The sequence below is a fragment of the Perna viridis genome, chromosome 13, assembly GCF_037379345.1.
Source record: "Perna viridis isolate PV_CMFRI_1.1 ecotype Kerala chromosome 13, ASM3737934v1, whole genome shotgun sequence".
NCBI classification, from domain to species: Eukaryota; Metazoa; Mollusca; class Bivalvia; order Mytilida; family Mytilidae; genus Perna; species Perna viridis.
Genome location: NC_142457.1, coordinates 2951332 through 2964081, shown reverse-complemented (window position 1 = coordinate 2964081; position 12750 = coordinate 2951332). Strand labels below are relative to the sequence as shown.

General features: G+C 34.9%; 1 protein-coding gene across 1 annotated transcript; it reads right to left on the bottom strand.

Annotated features, from left to right (window-relative positions):
• Nucleotides 1–9444: 9444 nt before the first annotated feature.
• Nucleotides 9445–12493, bottom strand: LOC148599246 (BTB/POZ domain-containing protein 6-like). Its single transcript, XM_088559165.1, has 3 exons — nucleotides 12458–12493; nucleotides 11286–11559; nucleotides 9445–10887 (listed from the first exon to the last, which is right to left on the bottom strand). The coding sequence occupies exons 2-3, from the start codon at nucleotides 11546–11548 to the stop codon at nucleotides 9771–9773; spliced, it is 1380 nt and encodes a 459-aa protein (XP_088415291.1). The 5' UTR covers nucleotides 11549–11559; nucleotides 12458–12493; the 3' UTR covers nucleotides 9445–9770.
• Between the last annotated feature and the right edge of the window lie 257 nt (nucleotides 12494–12750).

Sequence of the window (12750 nt, the reverse complement as noted above, 5' to 3'; positions counted from 1 at the left end):
CCGCCCATATCTAAGTATAGAGGAGCATAATTTGTTCCCATCAGAATGCCGACCGTTTGTTGATAAACGCGTCCACCGCAATGGGAACAAATATATTGTCGATCAAACATTCCAGTATTTAAAAAAAAACATCTTCTTCGGTATACATGGAAGATGATTTGGAATCGTTTTTACAAAGTATGCAGAATCTCTACCAAGTAAGAAATATTTATTTTTCGGTGCTCTATCTCACTTAAATAAACAAAATATCTGTATCTAGTTGTACTGTCTTTTTTGCAGTTACAACGATGTACAATGTGTTTGAGTGAGGAACTGGGTATAGTAAATAGAAGTATTAAGAGTTGAACAATCATATGTTTTATATATTCAAGTGTGTTAATGATATTGAAGAAAAGGGTCTACAGAAGATCTTTCGGATTTTGCAGGGCCCACATCGAACTGATACAAATAAGGGAGAAAAAATGTCATGGTATATCATCTTTTAAAGGTGAGTCCAGAGATTATATTGTTTGAAAGCGTTATGGTGGCACATTTTGCAGATCCAGCTTTGTAGCCTTGTTTGTATGGATATTTGTGGAATTTCGAAATACAGTACACAGACGGTAGATCACAATCATTGTCTTTGGTAGAGAGGCCGAAAGAGGATCAAACCGATTTATGGCTTTCACTCTCTCTTCCTTGAAGTGTAATGGCAGTTTCTGTCTTATTACTGCTATCATTTTCTACGTCCACCTTTTATACATTTGATGTAATGTGTTTTGCAGATTCTCTGACTCTGTTGGAAAACTCCAATCGCACCAATCTGACTTGATTAGTCCACGGTTTTTGTTTTATCTCACAACTACCCTTTGACTAACGTCAGGTACGTATATAGATTGCTTGTCGCACTGACCTTTATTCGTAAAATTCTAGACAAGAATAAACAAATAATTCGATTAGATTGATGTAAACATATAAAACATTATCACATGACTGTAGTGGCAAATAAGCGATAAAAAATTCCGTACATTCCCATTTATATATTTTGTTACTGCTCATGACCCCTAGATACGTTTGTAGATCACATACACTTCACTTACAACTTCTTAAAATCTTGATTTAGATATACATGAATACGCTTTTTTTCACGCAATGCAAAGTGATCAAATTATTACAAAAGAAATATGTTTAAAAAATCACAATGCATGGCTAGAATAAATAAAGGTCCTTTTAAAAACATTTAGTAGGAAAGGATGATATGACCTTCAGATATTTGGACGAAATTTTCGCTCTGAACAACGGCGACTTTAATATTTATATTAAAGATATATATCTTGAAGAACTTTCATTAAATAAGGCAATTATTTATTAAAAAAACAATGTCCGTCTCTTCATCTAAGTATTAATATTAATAAAAGTAAACTTAATACTAATTACGACAAAAGGGATGATTTCACCAGATGGGATCCTCGTGGGATTTCTCGGGTTTAAGTTTCATGACTGCGTTTAGGATTTCTTCCAGGGTAATATCTTGGTCACAATCTATCTTTTCGTTTTCCTCCAAAATTTTGTCTACATTTTGTAGGAAATATTCGGCTGCTTCTTTTCCCCATCCCTCAGAAGAGAAAAGTGAGTCGTAAAACTCCAACTGTGTTTCAAGGATGGCGTCTATACCTTCCTTATAATCCCCATTTAATGTTTTAACCCTCGTCCATAATTTTTTCACAACCTCTCTTCTTTTCGATATTAAAAAATACTTTGATGATTTCTCCCCTTTCTCATACCAATTTACCCTGGATCTAATCCTAGCCGCTTCCGACTTTTTATCGTAAAATTCCTTTATGTTGTTTTTTAAAACAGTTGCCCTTCCCTCCTGGTTCGGATTATATTCGTTAATATTCTCAAGTTCCCTTTCCCATTGTTTTATTACATTTTCCGGGACTTTCAACTGTTTTGAGACCTATATCGTAAGGCTAAAAGATGAGAGTTAGAGATTGATATATGTACAAGGTTATTGTTAAAACGTAAGGATAGGGTTAACTTCAATCACAGCGATAGGGGTAGCGTTGATGAAAGAGGCACAACTCAGGGTTTGCTTTAGATACATGGTTATAGTTAAAGTTAAGGGATAATACTAGACTCATACACAGATGCAGTATCCTGGTAGGGTTAAGGCATCAACCTGGTTAAAATTAGATCTATAGTTAAGTCCTGGGTTAGGTTTTGATCTTGGAAAAATTTAGTTTACGTTTGGAGAGATTAATATCAAAATAGTTGGGGGAAGTAAACATCAAGCTAGGATTGACAGTAACACAAGATCATGTATTTGGTATTGGTAACCTATAAAAGAAACCAAAATTAACGAGAAACTGTGACACTAAAAATACAAGCAGCAGATGAAAGCTGTAGAATTAATGACCATCGATACGACATGCTGCAAGAGAAACAATTTGAATAGTCTAAAATACAATTAACAGCAGCAGAATACCCACTAACATTCCTGAAGCAGCTAACAGCTGAAGGACCAACCCCGTATATGTGTAATAGCAGGAATTGAAAAAGATACTCAATTACGAGCAGCAGAAACAGCTGGATTACTACCACAAACGAGCAGCAGCAGATGCAAACTGTAGAAGAAGTGTTCAGATTCCGACAGCTACAAAGACTATCCGTAGATTGGACCTATACAACCGGATTTATCGGATAATGTAACCTCCGTGGAAACCGCACAAATTTTGTTTTGAAACATCTGGAATGCTGTAATTTACTTGCCTTGAGAAACCGAATGTTTTAAGCCATTGTCGATGTGCTAAATGTAATGGAGTCTGTACAATTCTTTGAACAATTTGATGACGATATCATGATCTCGGTTTTCGGTGAAATTACAGCCTTCATCGGGTCTTTGGGCTCTGATACGTGGAGGTGTCTGATGCACAGCTTTAAAGATTATTTATTTACTATGTATGCTGTTTTCCAGTCTATTCTTTTCAATTACAGGTATAATTTCGGTTAAACTTCAGCGTGTTCTTTGTCTGATATATGTGCTAGCTTACATTGTGTAAATTTATTGTCTTTGTGTAACTGTTTATATAAATTATTCATTAATTAATCTAAATCTTCAATCCTGGAAGAAATAAAGACTATAAATTAATCAATCAATCAATCAACCAATGTTCCAGTTTTCATAAGTGTAAAAAGATTGCAGAATAAAACTCAGGAATTGTAATCCAAGAACCAAGCAGACTTTTTATATACCCGACTGGCGACCCCTTTGACATTGACATTAAGGGATGCCATGGTTTTTTTAACCAGTGTCTTAGCAGGATCCAATGACAGAAATGAAAACGATGGTTTTCCGTGGTGTCGTACAAAACGTGAAACGCATGTATCCTAACTTAACAAAATATGAGTATCATGTTATTGGTCAAGAATCTGTTCAACTAAAACAAGTTTCACAGGACAGTCTGAACGCCCATTATTTTGTCCACTTTAAAAATCCCAGAGACGCATCACAAGTTTTGACCATGGTGCAACAAGTGTTCCCCAAAAAGACAAACTACTTTATGGAATCGCACGAGTATGCAACCGCCAGACATCACGGATTATTAATTATCGACAGGAAGCAGCCGACATATTGAGACAGAGAAGCAACATTTGCCCGGCTGAAAATCAGGATATGTTTTTGAATGCTGAGAACTATAATCGAAAAGAATGTTGCTTATTTTCGTAAACGAACCGCAAAGAAAATGGACGCACCCAGAGCAATAAAGATTTACAAGTAGTTCCCTGTCGAGGAATTCATATTTAGAAGAGGTCACCAGTCAAGATGCCGTACACGTGCAATACACAAAAAGAATGTGCTAACTATGAATCAAGGACTTGAGGAATAAATGGGAGTGAGGTTCCAAAAAGACCATAGGCAGACCAGCCGGAGGAAAAAGGAAAAAAAAGGCCGACCAGAAAACAACTGTGATGTCTACTAATGGAACAGTATAAAGAGGATCCCAGAACAAAAATCATGCAGATGTATTAAGACCTTAATATAGTGACAGAAGAAACAATGACCTTAAAGAATCAAGCGGAATAAAGTAACAAAAGTTTAAATAGATGTATTGGAATCATATGGATCTAAGACCCCAGGGCCTTATATCATGAGAAGATATTTCATCAGAAATAGCAGGTGGTATATGGGACAGACAATGAAAACCAAGGCCAAGGCCAGAATCTTAATAACATTGGATGGACTTAAGAAATGAAAAGTGTCATATAATGGGAAGAGAAACCAAAAATAAAGAGCGGTTTATAGATCAGACAATTGGAGAATGACCATGGAGCAGGACCCGGATTTGAAATATCAGACGACTTGATAAATGTATATGATTTGTAAATAAAAGATAGAAGACAATGGAATTCTTGTTTTGTAATAAAACTATACTGAAGAGAGACCAAAGTAACCCTTCCTAACCAAAAGGGATATAAAAAACTTTATGATCACTGTTTAGTCGAGTTAAAGGGCGCCAATTAGAAAGTTTGTACCTATTACCATTTTTAAACAGAGTTATTTTCCCTTTTATCATATATTTATTATAACGTTATTGCATTCGGTGCTGATCGGACTTTTTCCGAAAAGCAGACCATAATGATGTAAAAAAACAAGAATACAAAATTAATAAAAAGCAGGAATACAACAGTTTTAATTAAAATCATCAAGTTAAAATACAGGTGTACAAGAACATCAAAAGTAGGTAGTCCAAATGAATGATTATTTCCTTATCAATAAAATGTCACGAATTCTTTCCTGTTCAAGTATATGATAAAGCGTATAATGCATAGGCCCCCTGGCTGATATTGATATTTCGCATATCCTATATCACACCTCTAGACCTATATCGCATATCCTATATCACACCTCTAGACCTATATCGCATACCCTATATCACACCTCTAGTGCAATATCGCATATCCTATATCACACCTCTAGACCTATATCGCATATCCTATATTACACCTATAGACCTATATCGCATACCCTATATCACACCTATAGACCTATATCGCATACCCTATATCACACCTCTAGTGCAATATCGCATATCCTATATCACACCTCTAGACCTATATCGCATATCCTATATTACACCTATAGACCTATATCGCATACCCTATATCACACCTATAGACCTATATCGCATACCCTATATCACACCTCTAGTGCAATATCGCATATCCTATATCACACCTATAGACCTATATCGCATACATATATCACACCTCCAGACCTCTATCCCATACAATATATTACACCCTATATTGCGTATCCTACATCGCACCCCTACACAAAATAGGCTTGAAGTACAGTTAAAATATATGATATAATGAATATGACCTGTCCAAATCTGTATCACATGTTGTATCAATCATCGACCTATATCACCCCGCGGACGGGTCGCCCTTTGGGTAATATAGGAGTCTCGGGTTGATACGGCATGTGATACAGATTTTGAGATGTAATATTCAGTATGTGTTGGGAATTAAATAAGCGGTAATTATCGAATATTTCTTGCAGTAGTTAGATAATTTCCTGATTAATAAGATTCCAGTGTAAAACAGAATTCCGCGATTGTTCCGTCTTCCCCATTTGGTATGTTGGGTTTTTAGGATTTTAGATTTTTTTCAACCTCAAAAAATGAGACAACATTATCTAAATATATCAATTGTCGAATTATGATTACTTTAACTCATTGTACACTTCTAACCTCTTTTAAATTCTGTCAGAATCTGTCTGGAAAACTGCTCTACGACAGTAGTTAGAACAGAAACCTGACAGGTCCTGACAGGGTCCGACAGAGCCTGTCCTGGGTCAGGACACATTTTGCCCTATTCCCTGACAGATCCTGACAGAAACTGTTCTGGTCTCGTGACAAAGAAAATACGAAAAGCTGTTCTAAACTGTTATACCCTTGGACAGTTCCTGACATAAAATCTTTCTATTCTGTGTGACGTAATTTAAAACAGGAAGTCTGCGGTTAATAATGGAAACTGTGTGACTAATGTAAATAAGCAAATGATCCGATTAGGAAAAAAAGTTACATTGAATTTCCAATTCTATAGAGCTCGCTGTGATCATCATCACACTATCACTCGGTCGTTGTTTATGTTCCAATTTTCGTCAATCATCGTTCAAAATTATCGTTGTTTATATGATTGTATATTTTTTTATACATTCGGTCATAGACGTGTAACTAAATTAGATTATTTAATTATAAAATTGAAGGTCCAAGTTTCTGTTCTAAGTATAAAACAGTAACTTTCGGAGGTTTGTAGAAATTGTAAATATTAGTTTCATATTACTGACTGTGACTTCTGTATTTAAGTAAAAAATATAAAAATTCTGCAAAACGTATGAGTGCGAGAAGTTTTCTTTTGCATAAAGGTGTAAAACTATTGACTAAAATGCTAAATTTTTCAATAGGCTGAGACAAACAAACTGAGTCAAAATTCTTTAAAAGTGTCAAATTCTTGCAAAATGTATGAGTGTGGGCACTTTTAAATTCCACACCAGTCAAACATATATATAAAATGCAAAAATTGTAAATATAAATATCATACGACACATATGTTTCAGTCAAAATTCTTAAAATTTACATATTTTCGCAAGATGTTTGAGTGGGAGAACTTTTAATATCCATGAGGGTCTATAATTAATGACTGAAATGCTAATTTATTTAAATATAACTATCATATAGTAGTTTTATGATTATAATTACTCTTTCTCAAAAATATACCCTGGGTCACCGGTGACGTCTTCTGTCTTTCAATTTGCTGAGCAAATATGGAAATCTATATGTATTACAGACACTGTGAAGTCAGCCTCATATCTTGACCTACACTTAGAAATCGATGGTAAAGTAAGTGGTTAAAGGCCGTGAGGTCTTTAACTTTGAAACGAATGAAAGTTTTAAGTAGGTCAATGAGTGCCAAGGCTACATCAGTTTTCAAAGACCCCGATGTAGCAAAAACATTGTCTACTATACATGACAAATATGATGTCGTACCAGCAGACAAAGCCCAAAACAACATTGTTTTTGTCTGCAAAACGTTTTATATCCGATGTTTATTATCAGAGGTAGACGTAGAAAATAATAGCAGTGATAAGACCTATACTGCTACCATTCTCTCCAAAGAAGAGATTGTGGAAAACCATAAATCTGTGCTATCCTCTTTTGGTCTCTCTACCAAGGACGATGATAGTGATTTACCGTCTATGTAATGGATTCCTAAACTTCACAAGAATCCATACAAACAACGTTTCGTAGCTGGATCTGCAAAATGTACCACCAAACGTCTTTCAAAACTTTCAACTTCTATACTCACAACTGTCAAAGAGGGTCTGCAGTCCTACCACAACACTTGTTACTCCCGTAGTGGTATTAATTCAATGTAGATCCCGAAAAATTCGAAAGATCTTTTGGAGACAATCAGTTCAAGACTATTATCTGAATATAATAGCATTAAAACCTATGATTTTTCAACACTGTATACTTCTATTCCCCATACTCAGTTAAAATCCCGACTTAAAAACATTATACATTGTTGTTTTTCCAAAAAAGATGGTACACCTAGATACAAATATATAGTTCTTGGTAGAGATTCCTCATACTTTGTAAGAAATACTTCCAAATCATCTACCAAATATACAGAGGAAGATGTTTACAAAATGCTGGAATTTTTAATCGACAACATATTTGTCCAGAGTGGTGGACGTGTTTTTCAACAAACGGTCGGCATTCCTATGGGAACAAATTGTGCTCCTTTACTTGCTGACCTATTCCTTCACTCTTATGAGGCTGACTTTATAGCTGATCTGATCCGAGAGAAAGAATATCGTTTGGCTATATCTTTTAATCTCAGTTTCCGCTATATAGATGACGTATTATCTTTAAACAATCCTAATTTCGGGGGTTTGATACATCGCATCTACCCAAAAGAACTTGAGATAAAGGATACTACAGACACTGTGAAGTCAGCCTCATATCTTGACCTAAACTTTTAAATCGATTGTAAAGGAAAACTATTGACCACACTTTACGACAAACGTGATGTCTTTTCATTCAGAATTGTCAACTTTCCTTTCATCTGTGGCAACATCCCTTCGGCTCCTTCGTATGGAGTGTTCATATCACAACTCATACGTTATGCCAGAGCTTGCCGAAACTACGCAGACTTTTTGTATCGCGCTAGAACTCTAACAAATAGGCTTCTGGAACAGGGTTATGTTACTACAAGATTGAAGTCATCACTACAGAGGTTTTATGGTCGTCATCATGAACTCATGGATCGTTATGGTGTATCCACCAACACCATGAAAACTGATTTATTCAACGGGTCCTAGTTTTTCTTTCCTTGTTTGTCTACCCCGGATTTGACTTTTTATGAGCAACTCGGCGGGTGTTTCTAGAAAAGCAGAGAATGCTTACCCTACTGGTGCACCTGGTCCATGCTCCCAGTTTTTAGTGGAGTCCGAGTTCCTCATTTACTTTTGTTACTTTGTATGTATGATTTTAGTTACTTTATGTTCTTTGTTGTGTATGTCTGTTTTCCATGTCTGGTCTTTGTCCCCGGATTACATTCTTTTGATTGCCGCTATAACCTTACCTTGGTTCCCTTGATTACTTTTTAATACGTTCTAATATTCAAATTAAAAAAAAAGATACGTTTAAATATATCACTTTGATGAAATATTTCGATACCAATACACAGTAATTATGTGAATTTAGATAATGTCATCTTTGTTTTTATTTTATTTCTTAAGTGGCAATTCACTCATATTGTGCATATCTATCGCTGGTTAACTGAGTTCATATTTTAGCGATCTTAGTGTCGCTTATGATATTGATCTGGGAAACTGATTACGTATGGACATACGGAAGTGATATATCGCTTATAGAATTTTTTGCCAACGTACGTTTACGTATGGGAAAGTAACACTGCATTAATGTCGTCCTTTTACTTTCGTTCAAAACTTAGTTCCGAAGACAAACAATATAAGAAGGTCAGAGTTTTAGGTAAATAAATAGACAAGTAGGTGTGCGATTCAAAATACTCATATATATTTTTTAAATAAAATTTATATATTTTAATGATAATTTATTTCAAATATATAAGCTCTGCCGTCAAAGCACTGTTCATTCATGTTCTGTTCTGTTCTGCATTTGCAATTTACATTGAAACCTTACAGTTATCAAAAAGAAATGATGTGCTCTCTTGTAGATATTAGGTTCTGCTCAAAATTAAAAAAGGTATACGGGAGACGATATTATGCAAAAGTGTATAGTCGACAACTGCTTGTATTTTTACGAAGCCTAGCTGCAAGAAAAAAACAGGGTCAAAAACTGCAAACTGAAAAAAGGACACTCTTCATACACGTACGTTTTAGGATATCGGCCACACAGAGAAACACTAATCCCCTTGCAAAATTTATTGCACTACATTTTCAGCCACTAAAATGTGTATACTTTTATTATTCATGAGTTCGCAATTTTGAAAATACTGCAAACAATATTTTGTGTTTATATAAAGAGTGACAAGTATTTACATCACGGTATTGTCCCATGTACTGTATGTATATTACATAGTATCTCTGTTCATATGTACGTCAAAACAGAAATAATATCGAAGTCTTTGTTTGAATATTGAAAAATAAAACATTAAGAGTGGTTACATTTTTTTTCACGATATTTCGTATTGAATCAATTAAACCGTAAAATGAAATCGTTACTGTCGCACATGTATCATTTTGAGAAAACCAGTCCTGGGATTTGTCCATGATCAATATCTGTTCCATTTGTTTCGCCAACACTCTTTCCAAATTCAAACTTAACGGCGTCTGAAGTCACGTGTTCTTCCCCACCTTCGCCCCAATACGTTCTTGGTCCCTGCATTCGTACCGTCACGGTGTACCGAATATTCGGAACGATATATATAGGTTTCGGAAAATAAACATTAAAAGTCTTTTCCTTCGAACCTAGAGTAACTTTTGTCAAAATTTTAGACAGATTTGTAGTTGAAAGACCCGATCGTGAAATAGAGGCTTCTATAGTGTATGTTGCAGTCTCGACGCCGCAACCATAAAGAATAATTCCCTGAATATAAATGGTTTTAGAGGCAGAAAAGTCTATTTTGTCTGGTTTCGCTCCAACATACCATAAATTTTCATTCCTCAAAGCAACATGTCCATCGCGTAAGAAGCGAAGGCATATACGATGCTGGGGCGCGTGTGTAACTTTTGGGGGTTCATTATCCTGCAAAGATAAAGATGTTTGCAGTTGCTGATTTCCTCTTGGTGTGGTCTTAAACATGTCATCTGGTATAGATTTAGAAGAGCCGCAAAGATAAGTGAAAATATTTATTCGCTCAGATTTCGATAAAATATCTCTTTTTCCCACATTATCAGCAAAGAATTGTATTTCCATTACAGGAAATCGAATTTCATGCAGAATTTTTCCGAGAACATTTCTCATATTAGAATCTGAGACGGTAAGCTGTTGTCGTCTGCATTCAGTTTCCGCCCAACGGAGGAGAACCGTATAAACTGTGGATTCGTCGACAATAAGGTCGTCGGAAGAGACGATAGGTATCAAACATTCGGGACATAAATGGAGAAATGCTTCTGATTGAAGACATTTTTGAGGCTCTAGAAGTATCATTTCTAGACATTTCTTGTGGAGTTCTTTGTCGTCGAAGAGATGGGCGCTTTCCATGGTCGAACAAACAGTATCAACAGTCAATGAGTCTTGTAAAGATTTTCTACACTTTCGGACTACTTTTGTCACGCAGTACTTGTTGGCAGCATAAAGTAAGCTTGCCGCCTGCTCGTTACTGACAGCCAAGTCCTCGTAGTATAGATATCTAAAAGAATAACTGTCATTATTAACATTTACATAAGGCGACATACAAACAAATCTTTGTAATAGGGAATATTGCATTTAAAAAAAGAGTTTAATAGAGAACATAGACGATGAAATTGTTAGCAATCCGATATTCTATTCAGATATGTCAGGAAATGCATGTACAAGTATATGTAAATTTGTGAAAGTGTTTGCGTGATTAATAAATTGCACACTTTATGTGATTTGCATGTACATATTGTTTTAAAATTGTTTGATACATACTTTCACTACCAAAAGTCATATTGTGTGCGCTTGGATTTGATAAAGAGTACGTGTAATAAATATATTTCATAACATTTTGCCTGTTCTGATTTCTTATAAAGAAAATTTCATTGTGTTCATGTTATTCACACTAACTTCAGTAGGGTAGAAAATATATCCGGTTCAATGTCAGGAATTGTGATTTCATCCGATGTTTCAGCGATTGATCCGTAAAACATGGTGTAGAAAACGGAACTCCTACTCGCAAGAACATATTTGTGAGCTCTCACTGGTTTGGCGTCATTTCCTACAAGAAACGTGACGTCACATCCTAATTGGTTTGCCAGCATATACCGATTACATTCGGCGAGAGAACGACCAGACTGCCAATCCTTTTCTTCTAAATCTTGAGACGCCATGGATCGAAGGTCTAAAACATTAAGAAGAATAAAGGTTGGCTTATATTAAAAGATGAACATTAAATGCGAGCATTTAGATTTAACTGACCGAATTCTCTACACTTATTTTGAAAATGACGATTACGCAAAATGTATTGATGAATTTCTTGTGAAATATGTATGATACCAAAGCGTCAGCTGTAGGATAATTCAAATACTTCCAAACACATGACCTGAACCTGAAATTAAGAAAGACAGACGATTAAATACCATTTTGTGTTTGTGTAAGAATCATAAGAATAAAGGAATTGGGGCCGAGGGGCGGGGTGGGGGTAGGTAGAGGTGCACATCATCTTTCTCAATTTGGTCTTTTTGCCACTAATATATTCAATACATCTAGAAAACAACCGAAGAGCAATGTAGATTCTCGTTATATTATTTTGCAACATCCATAACGTAGACATTTATATCATTACTTGTATAGGGAAAAGTGTGGGCAAAATTATCTCAATAGAGACTAGTGTATATTTCAACTAAATTTGAATTATCAATATCTAAAAAGTGCAAACTTTACAAACAATAAGATGGTTATTTCTGTAGGTTATGGTGTGTAAATACTTGGTTTATTTAATAAAGTCTTTACGATTTTTTTCATTATGTGCCATATGTATACACTTGTACACATTTTGCCTGATTCTTAGACAGAGAAGTAGTTTAAAATATGTAAGTGCATATGAGTTGTTGCTTTTGAAAGGGTACCGCCGACGAAAATCATTATATGACGTTCAATGCTACAAAGCGTTAATTTTTGATTACATGTAGGAACTTAAATATATAAAACAAAATTAATATTAGTAATATAACAAATATATTTCAAATTTTAAGCGTAAAAATTATCATTCAACTTAAATAATGAAGTAATAATCGTACCTTAAACTGGTTTCCGATCACTAAAAGCTAAATAAGCATAATAATTACATATTAGTAACGTGATACAAAAACTTTTTTTCATTTCACCTGAACCGGGTCACTGAATTTAAATAAATTCACATATTTTTAAAACAATGGGTATTTAATAGTAAAATGTTAAACAGATATTGATAACGCTGAAAAACAAAATCAGTTGACAATTCAAACTACATTCCTTTTTTTAAAATCAGAGTTTACCCCCCCCCCTCCACAATAAAAATAAAACAAAAGAAAACAAACAAACCAACAAACTT